Below are 22,632 nucleotides of genomic sequence, written 5' to 3'. Positions count from 1 at the left end.
GGATTCAATTAGTTTGCTACAGTGACTCACAACACTCAAGCCAGGGAATGTGCTTCCCTAACATAGGAAGAGATGCCCAGGGCAAGATATGGGCAGGTGCCCAGAAATTCCATGCCTTCCTCGGCTGCACACCCTCCTGAGACCTCCGTGTGTTCCACTGTCTGGAAGCTCTCTAAACTGGGTTTTCATGGCCATGTCACTGCACGGGTGTGGTTGGATTTGGAACAGTGAACAGATGAAAGAGGTCTGATAGAATGCTAGTAGACTAGATAGGGAAACCCTGGAGTGCCTGTCCAGATTCTTCTTGGCTCTTTTGTACAATGATACTTCCTTGTGAGTGTGGAGGTTAGCCCTCTGAAACAGGAGTCTTAGGGCCATCAGACAAGATAGACAAGATGGGGCAAAGATTTTTGCAGTGGCCAGATCCAAGACCAAAAGGTGGAAGGAATTTCAATGCCCTACCTTTGGGAGGGAGTTAGAATCCAAGAATGGTGGATGAACACAAGATGCAAATACCATATTACTATAGACCACTTTTAGGTTACAAGTTATTTATTCTGAGAACATTTTCTTTCTCTGGATTTTGTTTTTAAAAGAAAGAGTGTGTTTATGTATTTGAAAGACAGAGAAGGAGAGACGGATATCTTCCATCTACTGGTTCACTGTCCAAATAGCCAGGTCTGGGCCAGGCTCAAGACAGGAGCCAGGAGCTCCATCCCACCTGGGTGGTAGGGCCAGGAGTTCTACAGTAGAACCTGGACCATCCTCCAGTGCTTTCACAGGTGTATTAGCGGGGAGCTGGCTCAGTAATGGAGCGGGTGAGGCACAAACCAGTGCCAATATATGATGCCAGCTTTACCTGCTGCACTACAACATAGGCTCAAGAGTATTTTTATTTCGATATGTTATTTTAGCGAGGCAAGAGTATTCAAAAGTTATGCTGAAATGCTATCCCATGGAGAATATTTACATTTTTCTTATATTCTAGTTCAACTATATTTACATGAAGCAATGTGTGGAAAGTAGACCTATAGTACCTATTCAGCAGGAGTGGCTGGATCATGTGTTAATGCTGATACCCGAGTCCTTAAAGGAAGGGAAAGAGAAAGAACAACTTCTGGAGCATCTCATAAATGAGGTGTCACATGACTTTGAAAAAAGCATGAAGAGACATTTGGGTGAGTAGCATCTTACACATGCCAAACTTCTTTTAATTCCCTCTCCGTACCAAATCTAAAGTAGCAGTAAAATGAGCAATGAGCATTACGTACTTTAGATATAATTTGTATTTAAACATTTTATCTTCAGTTTATTATAATTTACTCAAAATTTCTGCAACCTTTTTTTTTAACTGTAGGTTTAGTATCTAATAGCTAAAGGCTAAAATAGTCCCAAGAACTTCATTTTCTTAATATTGAAGAATTTATTTTACTGTATGTTATACCATATTGTCTAATATCCAAGGTTAGAAATGTTGGCAGGTGTAGTTCTTGCCGGGGTTTTCAAGCAGTGTTCATGTGTACATGTATTTTAGTGCAGAGTGTTCTCGTGAAACCGTCAGTTTCCTGGCTCGAAGATGAAGGAGGCCCTTTGCCCGAGTCCCCTGTGTGAGTAAAATGTTCTAAACACTGTAGTTTACTTGAATATTTGAAATTCATTTGTTTATTTAAAAGACACACACACTCAGAGATAGAATGGGAAAGCGAGCAGGAAGGGGGAGAGTGGAGAGAGAGGCAGGGAAGACAAGGAAACATCTTGTATTCACTGGTTCACCCCCGGATGCCGGGAGCCTGGAGTCTGGGTCAGTCTCCCACATGTGGACAGGGACCCAGGTATTTGACCTGTCATTTGCTGCCTCCCAGGGTGTACATTAACAAGGAGATGGATGGAAAGCAGACTTGGAGCTCAAGCTCAGGGACTCTGAAATGGGTTGTGAGTGTCTGAGGGATGTTGCTGCTGTGACGACAACTGGCCCTTTATCTAGTGTGAGACAGGTAGAAAATGAACTGATCTTCCATTCAGGTCTTTAGTTGTGATGGTCAGAAGTACAAGGGGGCTTCAAAAATCAGGAGAACAGAATTAAAAGATAACTTCATGACAGAAGGTGACAGCACAGCAGTTAAGACGCTTGTATCCTACACTGGAGTGCCTAGGTTCAGCTTCTGGCTTGGCTTGGGCTCCTGGCCCCAGCTTTGTGTAGGACCATCCATAGCGGCCTGACTTCCCAACCCATGATAAGCGATGTTCCAGGCTCCCTCCTGAGGTCCTGGTCCAGCCCCGTGCCTGGCTGTTACGGTTATTTGCAGAATAAACAGAAGAAGTGCGGTTCTAACTTTCTGATTTCTCTCTCAAATAATAAATTAAAAAAATTTTTTAAAGTTTATTTCTGGTGCAAAACACTGAAGTCCGTCCATGCATAGGGTTTGTTTTTTTAAATATCCATTTCTGCGAACCTTCTGAAGAAGACCTGTAATTTGGAACTTACCCAATTAGAGCCGAAGCTTTTCTTTATACCGTGCTTGTCTAGGTCTCCTTTTCACAGCTAGGAGGACCTTTATGAATATTATAACTCAACGTTGCCTTTAAATAAACTTTGATGTATACTGGGCAGCTTTCTCTGTCATTTTTCCCCAGTGTGCAATCGAGACCTCAGGCAGCTGAGCCATGGCACAGAGGAAGTGAGCTGGGGCTGGCCCAGCTGCCTGCCTTACCCACAGACGACCTGCTTCGGATGCCTCGATCGGTTATTAAATGTCTGTCTCCCAACGCTGCTCTGACCATAGTTGATGCTTCTCAATCCCCGGTTTTCTCACTTTAATATTAACAATATGTCCTAAGCATTCTTTCTGAAAGTTAGCCTTGATTGTTTTAATGATGCTTTATATGATGTTTTGCTTTTCCAGAGGCCTCGATTACTCCAACCCTTGGCATTCCAACTATGTGCAGGCGAGAAGCAAAATATTAGCTAATTTACACATTGTTCATCCAACTATGAAAATGTTACTGGACCTTGGTTACTCAACATTCGCTGATACAGTGTTGCTGGACTTAACAGGAATTAGGTATAATTTTGTATTTAAAATTTGACCCTATACTTAAATATGTATTTGGCTTTTTTTTTTTTTTTTGGAAAGGATTCACAAATCTCCAAATATTCAGGGTTTAAGAATTTTTAGAATTTATCTTATTTCAGCAATTTTATACCAAGACCAATATCTGTCATTGGTTTTTTTCTCCCTCAAAAATAGAGCTAAAGGCCCAATTGATTGTGAGTCACTGAAAAATGACCTGTCAATACAAGCCAGAAAGATGGAAGAGAAGTTGTTGAACACGTGGTATCCAAAGGTTATAAATCTCTTTGCCAAGAAGGAGGCATTGGATGGGATTAAACCTGAAAAACTGGATGCATTTTATAACTGTGTTTCCACACTTATGTCAAATCAGGTAAAAAAAAGTTTTATATATCTTAAGTAATACTGTTAACCTTACATCAGCATTTTTTAGTAAAGTTCTCCTTAATATTTAAGTAAAATTATTTCCTGAATAATTCTAATTAATTACTTCAAGATAAATTTAAAGCATTATTATTTTACTTATATCAAACTTTGTTAAGTTATTTAATTTAAAATGACAAATTCTTGAGTGATGGATCAGTATAATGAGTGATGGCTTCACTCATGCTTAAGGGCTACAAGCTAACCATTATTTTATTGGAGTTTATTAACAGAAGTTCTATGCTAGTAATTATATTTTTGGACTTATTCCAAAATGAGTGGCTCTCATTTTGTTCTCAGTAAATCTTGATTCACGATGTTATTAATAATCTTTTTAATGACAGAGAATATCAGTTTTGGTTGATTATATTTGTGTATTCCTCAAAATAAGATCTATTTTAGTTATTTGAATTGTAGAGGTGTGGTACTGGGGAGAGGAGAACTGAGCGAGGTCTCCCATCTGCTGATTCTCCCTACATAACCACAGTGGCAGGGTTGGGCCAGGCTGAAGTTAGGAGTCAGAAGTTTCATCCAGGGCTCCTGCGTGAGTGCAGAAGTCCAAGTGCTTTTCCCAGGCCATTGGCAGGGACCTGCGTTGAGATTGGAACAGCTTTTGTCCAAAGCAGCAGCCCTAGGGATACTGGCATTGCATGCAGCAGCTTAGCTCTTTGCGTCACCATGCCAATCCCGAAGAAAAAAAAAAGTGATTTTAATGAAGCTCTGGATTTTTGGAGAAAAGATCACTAAAGGTTCCATCAGTTTTTTTTAAAATCAGGGTTTTTTAAATGGATTTATTTTTGTTGCAAAGTCAGAAGTGGAGCTGCCAGGATTAGAACCGGCGCCCATATGGGATCCCGGCACGTTCAAGGCGAGGACTTCAGCCGCTAGGCCATGGTGCAAGGCCCTCCATCAATTTTTTTAAAAAAAGATTTTAGTTATTTGAGAGAGTGACAGAAAAAATAGACAGGGAAAGAGATCTTCTGTCCACTGGTTTAGCAATTGCCAAAACAACTGGAGGTAAACCTGGTGAAACCCAGGAGCCTGGAATCCCATCTGGATCTCCCATATGGCTCATGCCTTCCCAGTGTTCATTCAAGAGCATTTTGTTCAATTTCCATGTGTTTGCCTATTTTTACAGTTTCCTAAATTGTTAAATTCTAGCTTCATTTTCATTATGGTCAGAAAAGATACATGGTATAATTGTATTTGTGTGTGTGTGTGTGTGTGTGCGCGCGCGCACGCACGCACATTTGCTGAGACTTTTTAAAATGACCTAGCATATGGTGTATCCTAGAAAAAGTTGTTTGTATTGATCAAAAGAATGTGTGTTCTGTACCTGTGTGATGAAATGTTCTGTGGATACCAGTTAGGTCCATTTGGTCCATAGTGTGGATTAGCTCTGCTTCTTAGTTGATATTTTTTGTCTAGTTGGTAAAAGTGAAATGTTGAAGTCCCCCATTATTATTTTATTGGAGCCTATGTTTTGCTTTAAATACTTTAACATTTGTTTTTAAAAGAACCAGGCACCTTGGGAATCCATGTTTATACATTATTTAGGTCATGTTATCCTGTTGAACTGAATCCTTAATCATTACATTCTGTACTTCTCTGTCTCTTCTAACAGTCTGTGTAATTGTCTGTTCTGGTACTGGAATGGCTAGTCCTGCTCTCCTTTGCTTTCTGGTATCATGGGACATCTCTTCCCATCTTTGCAATTTCAGTCTGCGTGCATCTTTGTGGGTGAGGTGTGTTTCTTGGAGTCAAAAAATAGATGGGTCTTCATCCATTCAGCCAGTCTGTATTTTCTAATTAGAGAACTTAATCCATTTCCAATCAGGGTGGTTATCAATAAGTAAAGACTTGGTCATTTTTCCATAACTGTTCCTATTGTTTGTTTTGGATTGCCTTCATACTTTTACCAGGATATTCTAAGTCTTTACATTATTGCATGGTGATGACCATTTTTTTAGCTGTTTCTGTATTACAGCATATCCTTAAGTGTTATTTATAAGGCTGAGGGAGTGGTGACAAATTCTTTAAATTTGTTTTGTACAATTTTTAGCTTACCTTCATTTAAGAATGAGAGCTTTGCTGGATGCAGTATTCTGACAGTTTTTTCTCCCTTTAGGGATGTGGATTAAATCTCTCCGTTGTTCTCTAGCCGGTAGGGATTCTGATGAGAAATCAGCTTTCAGTCTAACTGGAGAAACTGTAAAGGTGACCTTTAGGTCTTGTGCACACTGTAGAATATTCTCTTTGCTTTACTTTTGAAAGTTTGCTTATGATGTATCACAACAAAAATCTTCTGGCTATTTCTGTTAGAGTTCTATGTGCTTCATGAACTTTGTTTTATATCTTTCTCCAAATGAGTGAAGTTTTCTGCTATTTCTTAGAACAGGCTTTCTAATCTATTCTCTTTTCCCTAAGACACATATGCTTGGTTGTTTTTTTTTTTTTTTGTAGTATTCCATAGATATTGAAGACTATTTTCAGTTTTTTTTTTTAACTTTTCTGCTTGTTTTGGTATGAGTAGTTCCAAGGAATTCTCTTCAAGCTTGAATATTCAGGGCTTGAGAGTGGAGCAAGAGTCCAGGGTGACACTCAGATTGAACGCAGTAAATCTTCAGCAGGGTGCAGGGTGCGGTAGCTAGTGTAATTGGATCCTCAGCCTCTCTGACAACGTGAACCAACCACGCAGGATGAGCCCACGATGACTAGTTACCTCAGCCATACAGGCGCGTGAATTACACAGTCTGTGTGCTCCTGAGTGTAGAACCCTGAACCTGAAAATCTAGATACAATGACTGCACTGGAAATATTTCTAAGTTCTGGTGACTTCACCCTCACCTGGGTGTGCTGGCTATCTGGCTCTCTAGAGATAAAAATACCTTTATTAATGGTGCTTGCCAATTTCTGTGGAACAAATATTCCAACCATTTAAGATATCAATAGCCATTTGAAAATTGTTCATGTTTTATAAATAAAGGTTTGCTGGTGTTGGCTTATTTATTGTTTTCTACCATGTTTATTAAGAATGCACTGTATTACTGTGTCACATAATACAATATAATCAATAAAAAACAATAATAAAATAAAAAGAATGCAGTGTATTGAATAAAGATAATTTTCGTGACTAGACTGAAAATGATTTGATGGTAGAGCATAGTTCACTGACTTCAATTAAAGGCTGTGTACTTTCTAAAATAATAGTGATCTATGGTCTACAGCTAAAGGATCTCTTAAGAAGAACCGTAGAAGGATTTGTCAAACTCTTTGACCCAAAAGATCAACAAAGGTTGCCAATATTTAAAATGGAATTGATGCTTGATGATGACAAAATGGAGTTCTATCCTACCTTTCAAGACCTGGAAGATGCCGTTCTGGGAGTGGTGGAGCGCATAGCTGATGCCATGCAGGTATACCACATCACCTTGACCCGCCATATTTCTCTATGTGGCTCTGTTGCATGCTGCCGAGTTTCTTGAGCTGAATCTCTGTGGGGTGTATATGTCTGGAAAATCTCATAAGTTATTTTAAGCTGGAAAGTACTTCCTCTTCCCTAAACTTTCCTTGTAGTTATAAAGTGGTATTTTTGTGTTATGTCTCATCTTTTCTCCTAAGTTGTGAGCTTGTTGAGAACAAGACCCCATTGATACTTGTTCTTCAGAAAGATTTCTAGCATGATTGATTGACATTATGGTTACTCAAATACTTATTAATGATAGAGAATTATACACAACTTATGTTTTTATATTAGACTACAAATCATAAAGATTTTAATTCTTAAGTTATTTTTGTTTCATTAATGAAATTTTTTAAAAATATTGGTTTGTAGACCAGTTGCAGTTTGATGTTTAGTGCATGAATTGTTATTTCTTGTGACAGAATGTCCAAACGGTACACTCGTGGCTATCAGGAACTTCTACCCCTGTGAATCTTGACACAGAGCTTCCCGAGCACGTGTTACACTGGGCTCTAGGCACGCTGAAGCTCGCTGTGAATCGGAACCTAGAAGGTGTAAGAAAACATTATGAGACTTACAGTATGTATCGTTTTAATTGTGCTCTTCCCCCCATCGTTACGTTTGCTAGAATTGGCAGTTATTTGGTGGTCTGGGGTTGACGTGGAAGGAAGGAAGAATTGGGCATAAACACAAACATGACTTTTGGCAGATCCTAGGATCAAAGCCAAGAAAGTAAAACTGTTTTGTGCAGCTCAAAGGATGACTGTTAATTGGAGCAAGGCAATGAAGTCCAAGGGTAGAAAGAAGTTAGAATAAGAAGGTAATAAGTCAAGGATAAAACAAGGTAGTTCATAAGAACAGTTTAGAAAAACTGGCAACTTAATTTTTTTTTGGTTCATCTCCCATAGTGTGTGTGAGATGAGGATGCATAGTTGCTGCTTTACTTGCTATTAAGGAAAATATTTTAGTCACTGGTTAATTGTTATCTTTAAGTTAATGAAAAATAGTACTTTTACCTTTATTTTAAAATACCCATATTTTAAACTTAAACACATTAAACTCAAAACCATGTTTAGCTTGGTTTGCAGTTCTTTTTATTCCACCCATTCCTTTCAATGTAGTAATTCATGTATGTTAAAATTCTTCTAATATTATTTGAGTAGGTTACCCATTTGCATGATTATATTTTTAATGTATTTTACCTTTAAAAGGGTATTATTCAAATTTTGATGATCAATTTTCAGTTGAAAAATATAATTGGCTCCTTGATGGGACTGCAATCAAAAAGATCAAGGCTTTTCAGGCAAAGGATCACACTTTTGATGAATACACGGCAGTAAGTGACAGTTGTGCTTGATATTAACGCCTTTCGCATCTGTTGTGAATTGGAATCTTACTCTAAAAGGAATTAAAACACAATTTCTTAAATATTTTTGTAATCTCATTTGTTCACCTCATGATTTCCTTTTAAAGTACTTTAGCCACTAGGCCACCATGCCAGGCCCAACACATGTCTTATTTTTAACCTATTCTTTCACAAAGGAATTTACCCATTTCCCAGAAAATGGCCAGCATGATGGCATGCCACCAAAAGCTGGGCTTACCTTGAATGTACCGGGATCTCATATGGGAGCCAATTTCAATTCTGGCAGCTTCACTTCCCATCCAGCTCCCTGCTTGTGGCCTGGGAAAGCAGTCGAGGACGGTCCCAAAGCCTTGGGATCCTGCGCCTGTGTGGGAGACCTGGAGTAAGTTCCTGGCTCCTGGCTTAAGATCAGCGAATCAGCACACCACTGGCCATTGCGGTCACTTGGGGAGTAAATCATCGGATGGAAGATCTTTCTGTCTCTCCTCTCTGTGTATCTGACTTTGCAATAAAAATTAAAAGTCGGGGAAAAAAAGACATGTGACAATGAAGGGAACATTTCAGTCACTTAGCAAAAAGTGTTTGATTTATGATTAAGACTTTCATTAAAACACAGTCCTATAAAATTATTAAATTCTAAGCACTCATAATTCTTCTCTCTTTTTAAGTTTATAGATAAGTTTTTCAGTCTTGCCTCAGAAATAATGCTTTTGCCTCAGTGGGTTCATTTCCCCATGGTGCGTTTGGACTGCGAAGACTTGAAGACAGGCCTGAAAAATAAAGCAAGGGACTTCGCGAACTTATTGCTAAATGACATAGCTTCGAAACACAGGAGAGAGAATGAGTGGTAAGTAGGAATAGTTAGCAAAGTCAGAATTGCAGAGGGGAAGTAAAACACTGTGCCAAAACTGCTAAAATGCTTCTTGGTTATCAACAAGACACAAGTTGGTGTGCCCACAGCCTTTCCTGCGGAGAGACCTCCCAGGAGCTTTCTGGACACATCCGGTGGCTGTTCTGCATGTTGGATGCTGGCTGAGACACACACTTCAAGGCAGCCCACAAATTTTGCTTTTTTACTATTTGTACATGAATTACACAATAATGGAAACCATGTAGACTTCCTGTGAGACAGCAGAGGCTTGAGTTAACTGCCAATTCTGATATTCACTTGTGTCACTTTTGTCTTTGTCATCTGCAACGTGGAGAGGTGACGGCCGTTTAGCCGGTGGCCCCTGTTCGCTCCAGGTTGTGCAGCTGGGTTGTGCTTTTTCTCACTGTGCTTTTTGGTTTGTTTAGCTGAAATTTTAGTTTGCTGTTGACTTTTTCAAAAATTTCTCTATCACCCTTTTCCTCTAGATGTGTTACTTTTCTTTACAAAGTGGAGACAGTACGCCATGTTGGGCGTTGGGTTGTAAGCGGAGCTCAGAATCTGCTTTCTCATTCACACACGCATCCAGTTTCTGGCAGCTCGGCCTCCAGTTCATCTTGCTCATTTGTTCCCACCTGGCTCTAAAGCAGTCCACGTTTCTAGCTTCTGAAAGATTAAAACCTGTATATGGATGGCGTCTGTTACTGTGCTTGGCACGTGGAAGTCAGTAAATGTTAGTTATAACTTTATTTTTCCAGAAGCAGTGTGGGGAAAGCAGGTGCTTTAGAGTAAAAAATAAATAAATAAATAAATAAAACCACCATGGCCAACAAAAACTGAATTCTGACGCTGCTGTGAACTAATTCCATGACTCTGGACAAGCTACTTCATCTCCCTGAGCCCAAGTTTCTTGTTGTGTCAACTAGGAAAAATATAATCTCCCCTGCTGAACTAATGTCGGTATCACAAATACTAGTGTTTAAAAGATGTATTTATTTGAAGGGGAAAGGCAAGGAGAGCGAGTGCCACATTGTCTGGGACTGGTGCAGGCCAAAGCCAGGAGCCCAGCGCTCCATCCAGGCTTCCCATGTGGGTGGCAGGGGACCAAGCACTCGGATCAGCCTCCACTGCCTTCCCAGGCATATTCAGGGAGCTGGACCAGCAGGGAAGCAGCCAGGAACTGGACCTTCAGCCCTGTGGAATGGCAGTATTGCAGGCAGTTGCATAGTTCACTGTACCATGGTGTCAGCCCCCCAGATAACACATGCAACGCACCTAGCCCCATGCCTGGTACAGAGCAGGAATGCTTCCCTTGTTTTAAATAAACAGATATGGCTGTCCAGAAGTTGAGGGTTATCAGGTATTTGCTGAGTAAAAAGTACACAACACTGAAAAATACAAAAATGAAATGCTAGATTCCATTCCCGTCTTGAGAGTCTTTAATAAGAATCATAAGTGATCCTACAAAGAACCGTTTATTGGTAAATGAGAGTGTGCTGTGTGCCTGGTCCTTTAACGAGTTGTTCTAACAAGCATCTAGCAACATAAATATGCCAAGCTTTGTTTCACAGGCGTGGACATTCATTAAAGCTCACAAAAGTAGGAGCTTGCACTTTGGTTTAGGGCTGCCTGATCCCAAATGCGATGTGATCTTGAAGAGATCACTAAGAAGACATATGCCATGATTTCACAACAACATTTTAACTATAGATTTTGTTGCTGAATAATGTGTATTGACTTAGCTTACTGTTTTAGAAATACGTTGAGTTAACCAACTTTTAGATTCCCATAGTTGCTATTTTGTGATAACCCAGCAATGCATTTATGGAATGTGCTGGAACATGAAATGCTACAGCATGGTAAAGCAGCCTGTTCTGTCAGTATTTGCAGTGAGTTTGAAGCCATTAAAGAGCGTGCGCTGAAAGTCCCGGAGACGTCAGAGGAGATGATGGATCTGATCTCCTACATCGAGAAAGCCCGCACTGCAGGCATTGAAGACCTGGCTTTAAGGATCCAGGTAAGAAACTTCTGGTGGACATATTTTAAATATTTTTTTTTTTTTATTGTGGGATGTGTTTAACATGTGTGAGACACATGGATAAAACACTATCAAGTGAAGGCCTATGTTGTCACCACCCAAGGTAAGAAATAGGGGAGCTCTATGGAGCCAACAACATGGTGTAGTGGGTTAAGCTGCAACCCATATTGGAGTGCCTATTCATGTTCTGGCTTCTCTATTTCTGATGCAGTTCCCTACTAACATGTGCAAGAAGAAAAAGTTGGCTTAAGTGCTTGCCACTCTCATGGGAGACCTGACTTTGATCTGGCCCAGCCTTGGCTGTTATACCCGCTTAGGAATCAAACCAGCCGATAAAAGATGGACCCCTCTCCCTCTACACTACCCCCACATTGTTCTTCCTTTCAAATAAACAAGAGATCTTGAAGGCTTCTGCAAAGGACTTTCTGGAAACAATTTCTCCTTTCTCCCCTGGGGAGAATTTCCCTTAATTTGTACAGAATCCATGTCTTTGACTTCCTTTCCTACAATTTATATATTTTTAAAAACATTTATTTTGAACCTGGCGTGAAAGCTCCGTGGCTGAATCCTGGCCTTGCAAGTGCTTGGATCCCATTTGGGCACTGGTTTACGCCTTGATTGCTTCATTTCTTTTTTTTTCCCCCCTCTTTTATTTTTTATGGTACGATTGCATAGGCCATATTCCCTTCCCCTAACTTAGTTACTCCATATTATTGTGGTAGTATAGTCCTTCATAAACAGTCATAAGTCTTAGGGCTGCTTAATTTATGATCCAACTCCCTGCTTGTAAACTGGGAAGGCAGTAGAGGATGGCCCAGTGGTTTGGGACTCTGCACCTGTGTGGGAAATCCAAGGAAGTCTCCTAGCTCCTGGCTCCAGATTGGCAGTTCAGATTTACAGAGAAAAGGAAAAACAGGGAAAAGAACAAGAAGGAGAGCAGGCAGCACATGGTTTGACACCCATATGGGATTCCAGCACTTGCGAGGGAGGGTTTAGCTATTGAGCCATTAAAAATGAGCCTGGCAAAAATGAGGAATCAAAAGCTTGTTTTCTCCTATGTGGATGGCAAGGACCCAAGTCCATGGGCCATCATCTTCTGCTTCCCCAGACTCATTAACAGGGTCCTGGGTTGGAAGTGGAGCAGCAGGGACTCAACCTGGTGGCCATACGAGATATTGGTGCAACAAGCATAAGCTTAACCTACTGCACCATGACATCAGCCCCCCAAATATTTAAGTTAAAATGTACATGCACCGTATCTTCATATACATTTATTTGTATGGGTGTGTCTTAAAGTGAGTGGAGAATGTATATTCACATAATAAATAACAACAAAAAAAAAAACCCTTAAAGTAGGCATCCTATTTCAATTCTTAAAAAATGTCATGGGTAGATATGTGTTTGAAGTGGTTGAGCTGCCTGTTTCCTTTATTGGAGTGCCTGACCTGCTCCAGATCCCAGTTTGGGTTTCCTGCCAACGTCAGTGCTGAGAAGCAATAGGTGATAGCTCATATGTTTGGGTTCCAGGTAGGACCTGATTGAGGTCCCAGTCTTAGCTGTTGTTTAAACATTTGTGGGGTGAACCAGTGGGTGAACTCTCTCCTTTTCTCTGTCTTTGTGATTAAAAAACTTCTATGGGAGTTGGGTCTATGACACAGTAGGTTAAGCCTTCTTGCCCCACTGGCATCCCATATGGGTGTTAGTTCAACTCCTGGCTGCTCTACTTCTGATATAGCTCCCATCTAGTGTGCCTGTGACAGTAGAAGATGGTTCCAGGGCTTGGGCCAGTGAGCCCACATTGGGAGATGCTGACAAAGCTTCTGGCTTTTCATCAGCCCAGTTCTGGCCGTTGTGGTCTTTTGGGGAATAAATCAGCAGATGGAAGACCTCTTTATCACTCCATCTCTCTCTCTCTCTCTCTCTCTCTCTCTCTCTCTCTCTCTCTCTCTCTCTCTCTCTCTCTGTCTTGAACTCTGTCTTCTAAATAAAAATGAGTAGATCTTTAAAAAAACATTTTATAGCCTTATGATACAGCATGAGATTAGTGAAAGCTATAGGAAGTAAGATAATATGTGGCTTGTCTATCGGATAAATTGTTTTCAAAGTTTTTTTTTTTCTTTGCTGCTTACCTCGAAAATCTTTCCTGTTTGCTGAGACTATTGCTTTATGCTAAGTGGGCAAATAAGATGGTAACATCACCAGCTATACAAAACATATAAAGCTTTAAAAATTCGTAAGTTAAAACTAATTTTAAATTCCTTAGGATCCAAAGTTTAAGGCGTTACTGAACGTTTGAACATCTTTTCAGTTTTGTATGAGGAGGATCCAGAGTTTCTTCACGTTAAATGAGTCACAAGTGAAAACTTTTAAAAAGCTTTGTTTGCCAGTATGGAGGTACAGCTATGTGACCTGAAACTGAATAAACACTTCACATATTAGAATGTTGGGTTATTTATAAAGGTCAGCTCATCTGAGTCGGATTGAATTTGAAAGACTGGATCATTAGTTCTGTTTCCTGATGCCTTTGACTTTGTTCGGTGTATTATATCTAAAGTTTCTTTTGTAGGAATCCAAACGCCAGATGAGTTACTTCTTGGATGTCTTTTTGTTTCCTAAAGAACACTTAGCTTTAAATGCCAGTGTCCTCATGTGGCCCAGCAAAATTCGTCCTGTCTTTGATGAGAATGATGAGGTAAAAATATTTTTCAATGTGCATTTTTTTTGTAATGTATCAATGCTGTCTGTGTTCACATTTATTTTTCGTATCTCCATGGTTACTACCTTTTAAAAGTAAAATACATGTCAGTATAACTTTGAGCTTGGCAACATTGTTGCTCAGGGTAAGCTGTTGGCCTTAGCTCGCAGACAGGGCTTCTGCAGTGGGGAGACTGACACTAAAGAAGTCTGAACTATTAGGAAAACTTGCAGTAGCAAGCCGTAAATTAAACTCTGTGTGTGTTAAATGCTTAAGGACAAATCAAAACCCCCAGGTGCTGCTGTTTATCTCACTTTGCAGATGAGAGAAATGAAACAGAAGTGAGAAAGCTTCCTATCACAGGGGTGAGAGTGCTCAGTGAGCGTCCTACGTGACCGCGTCTAGTTGAATTGGAAGAACTCCGAGTGGAGCCACTTGATCCTCCGCTGGGAGGGAAGACAGTCTAGTAATGATTAGCATGAGCTTTAATCGGGTGAATCGAGATTCTGGTCCCGATTTTAATTTTTTTTTTTTAAGGTTGGCTATGCCTCTTGAGGTGTCTCATTGTCAACTTCCTCACCTCTGAAAAGAGGAGGAGAATTCTTGGTGTGACACAGAATGACCCATGGTGCAGGCATTGCTCACCAGACTGTATAAAATAGTTGTATCTAGTTCATAAATAAGTGGCGTGACAATCACCTTAGAGGAAGACTTTCTGTGGTGTTTATTCTTTGGTTTTTGCTTCAGTTATTGTAGATTACTTGATCTTTATAAACATTTGTACTTCACTGATTTTTTTATTGCTATGCAAATCATTTAGATTCATGATTTGATAATTCTCTGCTGTAATATAATTAATATGATTCAATTTTTCAAAAGCTCATCGAGAATGCTAAGCTTAAAAAAGAAAATGAACTAATTGCCAGGAGAGAGAAACTGATTCTGGAAATAGAAAAGATAGCACGCCGCATGGAGGAGTTCTCCGAGTTTGCAGAGCTGGATCGCATGCAACAGGTGTGACTCTGGAGGCTGTGGCTCTGGCTGGCTAGGATGCATTGCCGTATATTTGGATATACAGGAAATCATGTGCTCACAATGACTTTTAAGGATCGGGGCTGACTCAAGCACTTGACTCTTAGGGATGGGGCTGATTTTATCTGTGTGATTTTTTAAAAATGAATTAATTTGCTATTTGTAGAGTAATTATTGCCACACCTTTTCTCTCTAGCATTATAGTGTTATCCTCATCTTTTTTCTTTTTTTACACTTCCTTAAATTTAAAAACATTCCAAGTACTATAAAAAGACATAGAGGAAGGTTCAGTGAGCACACCTAGGTTTGACACTTTGTTTTTACTATGCTTGCTTTAAACATTCTATATACCTGTTGATTTGTTAAAGCAGGAATTAATATGCAAATATTGATTTCACATAACAAGGGAGCCATGATAAAGATCATAAAATGAGAAGATAAGGGTACATTATTATGTAAGGGATGTAATCCACTTAAAACAACATTTGAGTATCTGTATACCAAATAATACACTCTTTTTTTTTCTTTTTTTTTTTTTTGCTATCCTACATTTGAGAGAAAACATGGGAGTTATCTGTGTCTGATTTATTTCACTTAGTGTAGTGATCTCTAATTTCATCCATTTTGTTGCACATGTCAGAATCTCACCATTTTTTTATGGCTAAGCAATGTTCCAGTTCAGACATATACCACATTTTCTCGTTTCTTTTCCCCTTGCCCACCTTTGCCTCTCTTTTCCCCTTCCCGCTCTCCCCCATTTCCTTCTCCCTGTGTTTCTCTTCCTCTCCATTCCCCTGCTCCATTCTCCTCCCCTCATTCATAAGGCAGAGTCGGTGAGAGATTTATCCACTGCCTCACTCCCCCAAATTGGCCTCAACAGGCTGAGCTGGGCCAACCCAAAGCCAGGAGCCTGAAACTCTGAGTTGCCCATGTGGGTAGAAGTGCCCTAGGTATTGAGGTCATTTTCTGTAACTTTACCAGGCAATCATCAGGCCCTGGATAGGAAGTGGAACAGTTGGGATTGGAACCAGTGCTTAGTGGGTGGTGGCTTAACCCCCTGTGCCACATCAGCCCCCAAGTTTTCTTCACCCTTTTATGGACATCGAGGCTGAATTCACACATTTGCTCTTGTGTATAGTGTTGCCATAAACATGGGAATGCGTGTGTACTCTTCATATTCTGACTTGATTTCATTTGGGGCTAGAAGAGATAGCTGGACCATAACGTCAGTTTAGTTTTAGACTTTTGAGAAATCACCATGCTGTTTTCCACAATGATGGTATTCCACAATGCTGTGTATTCAGGTTTCTTTTTCTCCACATCCTGGTCAGTCGACATTTACCATTTTTTAATCATTCTGACTAGAGTGAGACGATACCTCCTAGTGATCCTTCATTCCCTTTTCCTTCATAGCTGATGAACCTGATCATCTTCCTGTGTTCGCTGGTCATTTGTGTTTCTTTCTTTGAACCAAACATCTACTTACACCCTTTGCCATTTTTTAACCAACGTGTTTGCTTTGTAATTGTATGAAGTTAATATTTAAAGCTGCTGTATAAATACAAGGACATAGCCTATGCTGTACCAAATGATCTATTTTTAATAATGTAACTTGACTATTTCTTGAGATAAAAAATTGTTTGCTTACAGTATGTGACAGATGTAAGGCAATTACAAAAACGCATCCAAGACTCAGAAGAAGCAGTTCAGTTTATTAATAAAGAAGAGGAACTTTTCAGATGGGAATTGACAAAATATCCTGAACTGGATAAATTGAAAGTTAACATTGAACCCTACCAGAAGTTTTTCAATTTTGTTTTAAAATGGCAGCGAACAGAAAAACGGTAATTTTTAAGTTTATTTATTTGGATGGCAAAATGAGGGAAAAAAAGGAGGAGAAAGAGAGACAGAAGGAACAAAAAGAGAAGTATTCCATCTGCTGGTTCATTTTCCCAAATGCCCATAAATAATGAGGCTGGGCCAAGAGCCCCAGAACTCCATCTTGACCTGCCACGTGGGTGGTGGAGATCCAATACTGGAACTGTCAGTTACTGTCTTCCCAGACACATCAGCAGGGCACTGGATTAGAAGCAGAGCAGCTTGGAGTTGAACCAGCAATTCCAGTAATTAACATGGGCAGCCCAAATGACTGTTTAACCTGCTGCCATCATGCCTGCCCTGAAAGAGCAATCTCTGGTCATAATTTGTGAAATTTTAATGGTTTGGATTAAATGTTTTAAAGCTAGGACTTATCTGTTCATTTGTAAGAGAAACACACGTCTTATAGGTGAGGAGTCAAATGCTATGGCAACTCCCCCTGACTAAAACCTGAGCTGTCACTTGGGGTTTCCAGAGTCCATTCCCTTGCTAAATGTGTGAACATGAGTCACACGAGTTAATGGGTATGAGACCTGTGTTTTATTTAGTGAATGCTAGTTTTCCATTTGCAATCTGATACCTATTTCAGGACATGCAGCAGAGCTCCAATGATGATTTAAGTCACGTGTCTTGTCTGCTTTCTATGACTGATGGCAATCATTAACTGCTCTTGGCCTCAGCATGTCCTATAGGCAAAGAGAGAGAGTGAATTATAGTGAATGTTCCAGAAGTCTGGACTTCAATGTCTATTACTTCAATCCAGGTGGATGGATGGAGGGTTTTTGGATCTCAATCGGGAAACCATGGAAGCTGAAGTGGATGAGTTTTCCCGAGAAATTTTTAAGACGCTGAAGTTTTTCCAACTGAAACAAAAGAAAGAATTGCAAGAAAAAAGGAGAGCAGAGAGAAGACTATCTCTGATGGAAGAGAAAATTGAGGAAGCACCCAAAGAGAATCCTACAATTACCATGTGCGCTGCAGTAATGGAGCAGATAAAGACATTTAAGGTACAGATATACTTACTGATTTTTCAGTGTAGCTATCTTAACTTTTTTTTTTTTAATTTGAAAGGAAGGCAGTGCAACTGAGAGAGGGAGATAGAGATCTTCCATTTCCTGATTTGCTCCCCAAATGCATGCAAGAGCTGGACCTGGCCAGGCCACAGCCGGGAACCTGGCTCCCTTCCAGGTGTGCCATGTGAGTGGCAGGTAGCCCACTACTTAGTTGTCATCTGCGGCTGCCTGGGGTGTGCAGGAAACTGGAAGCTGGAGTGAGAGTTAAAATGCAAACAAATCTATTATGAAATGTGAGCATCTTAACTGTCGAACCAAATGCCTACCCCTTATTTGTTTACAAGATGGAAACTGAGAGGAATGAGGGGGTGATATCTGCTACATAAAATATAAAATTCATCTTTTAGTTTTAACAATAGTCTTGCTTTGTGTCAAATGGGTTTGATCAACCTCCCACTTGAGTATCTGCTTGAAGCTAACCCAGTTGGCTTATATCTTCTACGAATAACTTTATTGAATTATAATTCACACACCATGATAATTTGTCCTTTTAAAGTGGTTTGAGAGTATTCCCAGAATTGTGCAGCTGTTGTTCCAGTGACTAAGCCCATAGACGTCGGCCATCACTCATCTGTGTCCTCTCCTCCCAGGCCACACCAGTTACTAATCTACTTTTTCTTTTGTGATTTTGTCTGTTGGGGGGACATTTCATGTAAGTAGAATCATAAAGCCTGGCTTCTTTCACATGGCACATATTTCCACTGTATGTCTGTACTGTGGTATGCACCAGGTCTTCATTCTTGCTCACTGGGGAATAATACTGTTCAGTTGATGCATTCATCTCTTGGTGGACATGGACGTTGTTGATCTTACGAATACTGGCATGAACATTTGTGTTCGGTGGAACTGTACTTAGGGGCATAGATTTGACATTTCTGAAGCCAGTACCTAAGGGTGAAATTAGAGTCGCATGGTAATTTATGTTTAACCTTTTGAAAAACTGCCAAATAGTTTTACTAAGTGGCTGTACCATTTGTTTTATTCTTCTTTTGTTAAAATGCTTATTCTTGTCTTTTGATTCTTTTTCTGTTTTTGTTGATTTATGGGATTTTTATAATACATTCTAGATAGGAACCCCTTGTCATTTATGTGATAATGACCTATTTGTGCTAATTGGGAATTTTTAAACATCTTTTAAGTTACATAATTTCTTCCAAACCAGCATTGCACAGCAGCTTTCATTTGACTTCTCCCTGGATACTTTTGTTGTTTTTGTTATGAATTGATTTTTTTTGGTTATCTTTTTAGCTGTGACTGGTATTTAAAATTTGTTCTATTTACATGATCTTAATATCCAGCCACCATTAATGGAAAATAACCTGTGAGCTATGAAAGTTTTGCTTTTATAATTTCCAATCCTCATATATCTTTATCTAAATCATTAGACTGGCCAGAATCCTCAAAACAATGCCAATTAAGTAATATGTTTTTCTTATTCTTGATTTTAAGGAAAACAGTATCAAGAATGATGAATTTTGTTTCTTTGAATGGTGTCACTTTCAAACTAAAGCAATAATTATATGATTTTGGTTAGCACATACTTAGGTGATGTAGAAAGGCACAGAAACGTGGCTTAAAACTTTTAGTCTCATTCCTTAGTTAAAAAAAATTTAAGATAAATTTTTTTTTTTTGAAGATGGAGTTGGGAGTAGTGGGGAGGAAGACAGAAAGCGAGTTCTTCCATCTGTGGATTCACTCTTGAAATGGCCACAATGGCCAGTGCTGAGCCAGATAGGAGCCAGAAGCCAGGAGCCTCCTCAGGTTCTGTCTCATGGAGTGCAGTGTCTTAAGTTCTCAGGCTGTCTTCTACTTTTCCAGGCTATCTGTAGGGAGCTGGATTGAAAATGGAGCAGCTGGGGTGTGAACCAGTGCCCTTGTGGGATGCAGGTGCCACAGGCAGCAGCTTAACCTACTGTGCTCAGCAATGTTCCCATGAAAATGTTGCGTTTTGGCACAGACTTTCCCCCTTCATAATGTTTGTATATATTTGTAATCACATTTTACATGGTTATATTTCTTATTTCTCCTTACACATAAATTTGAATTTCTAAAATGATGCCATAGCTTTAATGATTACTGTTTTCAAGATTTGGTTTTATTAGAAAGGCAGATATACAGAGAGGAGATCTGCTGAGTCACTGGCTGTTTTAAAATATTTATTTTTGTTGGAAAGACAAATTTACAGAGAGAACAAGGAAAAGAGAGATGAAGATCTTTCATTCACTAGTTCACTCCCCAAGTGGCCAAAACGGCCACAGCTGAGCTGATTCAAAACCAGGAACCCAGAGCCTCTTCTGGGTCTCCCACGCAGGTGCAGGGTCCCAAGGCTTTGGGCCATCCTCCACTGCTTTCCCAGGCCACAAGCAGGGAGCTGGATGGGAAGTGGAGCTGCCAGGATTAGAACCGGCGCTCATATGTGATCCCGGGTCATGCAGCGTGAGGACTTTAGCCACTAGGCTATCGCGCTGGGCTCAATTACTGTTATTTTTATCATAATTAATATTTCATATAACATTTGTGTCTCATTAATGTTTTCATCTTCCTCAAAATTTCATTCGGATATTGATTGTAATCATAAAACACGTTTAATAATTTGGAGACAAGTTTCCCCATACTATGAATATGTGAGTATGAAACTGGTACATGACTCACTGTGGATTTTTTTGTATTTTTTTTTTTAAATGTTTGCTGTTAGGAGTATGTCCCTACTGTCTCCATTCTGTGCAATCCGGGCATGAGGGCCCGTCACTGGAAACAGATGTCAGACATTGTCGGCTACGACTTGACTCCAGACTCGGGGACGACGCTGAGAAAAGTCTTGAAATTAAACCTCGCACCATACTTGGAACAATTTGAAGTGATAAGTGCCGGGGCAAGCAAGGTACACATAAAGATCAACTGCAACTTATCTGATGAATTCATCAGCCAAATAAGCATAGTTTTTCTTGCAGCTGAATATGTGTGGCCCAGGATCAGCAGCAGTTAGCAGAGGAGCTGGGGGAAGTGATAGGCAGTCACGTGTTTCCCCCACACAGTGCGGATTTACTTGTCCTGAAACTAAGGAGGAGCAGACCTGTTAGTCCTGCCTCATGCTGCTGTGGTTGGATGACACTTTCATGTAGACACATAGTCTTTTCCAGTTAAATGTCGTATGTGTATGTTATAGCAAGACAAGTGTGGCCTTAGGGAAAATACCCTTGAAATACACAGGGAACATCTTCAGCCAACAGGCTGCCTGCAGAAAGGCCCCCTGGGAGCAAACCCAGCAGGCATTTCTTCTCATCCATCTGTAATAGTGACAGCATTCATTTTCACAGGAAGTGAATTAAAAAAAAATTTTTTTTTTGAATTTTGAAATTATTTTTAAAAACCTTCCCAACCCAAAAGTGGCATTGTATTCACTGATGCCTAAAGGGAATGGCGGCGTTAAGGCATCGGCTGCTTGTTGAATTCAGCAGGGACAGTCATTCCTTCCTCCTTCCTCCCACGTAGGAATTTTCGTTAGAGAAAGCCATGCGTACGATGATAGGCACCTGGGACGATATTGCGTTCCACATCAGCCTCTATCGGGACACTGGCGTCTGCATCCTTTCTTCAGTGGATGAGATCCAGGCTATCCTGGATGACCAGATCATAAAAACTCAGACCATCAGAGGATCACCTTTCATCAAGCCGTTCGAAAAAGAGATCAAGGTAGAGTGAAAATAACAGCTCTTGATTGTTTATAAAAGTGATCTTATTCTATGTATGTTTTCATGGAGATGAGTGCCTTTGTTTTGAGGGCTTTTCAAACGTTAATTGAAATCATCCTTAACCTTGGTATCTCCTCTGAAATTAATACGGAAATATATGGAATAGATCAATGACATGAATTCTAATGGTTTTATGAGGAAAAAAAATACGTCTCATTAAAATCTTTTCCAATGATGGTAATTGGCTTAGAAGGAAAACAGTTGGTATTTGTTTTGTTAAGAAAGCAAGGATTCACGGGCCCGGCGCGGTGGCGCAAGTGGTTAAGGTCCTCGCCTAGCACGCCCGGGATCCCATATGGGCGCCGGTTCTAATCCCGGCAGCCCCGCTTCCCTTCCAGCTCCCTGCCTGTGGCCCGGGAAAGCAGTCGAGGACGGCCCAAGGCTTTGGGCACCTGCACCCCACCCGCATGGGAGACCCGGAAGAGGCTCCTGGCGATCGGCATAGTATCGGCCCGTTGTGCTCACTTGGGGAGTGAGTCATCGGATGGAAGATCTTCCTCTCTGTCTCTCCTCTCTGTATATCCGCCTTTCCAATGAGAAAATAATAAAAATAAATCTTTAAAAAAAAAAAAGAAAGCAAGGATTCAGTTTTGTAATGCTGTCTGGTAACTTGTGGTAAAGTTCATACGTTGGACATTCATTACATCTGTAAAAAGGTACCTTGACAGTTTTTTTAGAGTAGTTAATGGGTTATTGCCCACTTTAAAAAATGATATTTCGCATCCTAAGTATGTTTAAATTTGGTATAGGTAAAGGTGAAAAAGAAATTACAGCAATTAATAGCTTTATCACTATGATCAAAATTCTAATTTGAAACTGTATAAGAACAAAGATATTGGCTGCTTTTCAACCACGTGTCAGATCCTGCCCTGGAACATTATCCCCATGCATTATCAATTATGTATTGATCAGCTTAACCCCCACAGGAGACCTTCAAGGCAACTTTGTTACCAGCTACGTTCACAGAGCAGGA

General features: G+C 40.1%; 1 protein-coding gene across 1 annotated transcript in view; it reads left to right on the top strand.

The window, feature by feature from the left end:
- Positions 1–22,632, top strand: part of DNAH12 (dynein axonemal heavy chain 12) — a 125,083-nt gene that overhangs the window by 10,810 nt on the left and 91,641 nt on the right. Inside the window, exons 4-18 of the mRNA XM_040995053.1 lie at positions 989–1,178; positions 1,535–1,607; positions 2,904–3,062; positions 3,249–3,444; positions 6,722–6,910; positions 7,380–7,536; positions 8,202–8,293; positions 8,992–9,170; positions 11,073–11,208; positions 13,796–13,921; positions 14,804–14,938; positions 16,607–16,800; positions 17,598–17,841; positions 20,603–20,788; positions 21,400–21,600. Of these exons, the coding sequence (XP_040850987.1) occupies positions 989–1,178; positions 1,535–1,607; positions 2,904–3,062; positions 3,249–3,444; positions 6,722–6,910; positions 7,380–7,536; positions 8,202–8,293; positions 8,992–9,170; positions 11,073–11,208; positions 13,796–13,921; positions 14,804–14,938; positions 16,607–16,800; positions 17,598–17,841; positions 20,603–20,788; positions 21,400–21,600 (2,457 nt within the window). The remainder of the gene's footprint in view (positions 1–988; positions 1,179–1,534; positions 1,608–2,903; positions 3,063–3,248; positions 3,445–6,721; positions 6,911–7,379; positions 7,537–8,201; positions 8,294–8,991; positions 9,171–11,072; positions 11,209–13,795; positions 13,922–14,803; positions 14,939–16,606; positions 16,801–17,597; positions 17,842–20,602; positions 20,789–21,399; positions 21,601–22,632) is intronic.

The sequence above is a fragment of the Ochotona curzoniae genome, unplaced genomic scaffold (genome assembly GCF_017591425.1).
Source record: "Ochotona curzoniae isolate NIBS_2020 unplaced genomic scaffold, NIBS_Ocur_1.0 contig_908, whole genome shotgun sequence".
NCBI classification, from domain to species: domain Eukaryota; kingdom Metazoa; phylum Chordata; class Mammalia; order Lagomorpha; family Ochotonidae; genus Ochotona; species Ochotona curzoniae.
This window is presented reverse-complemented; position numbering and strand designations above follow the sequence as displayed.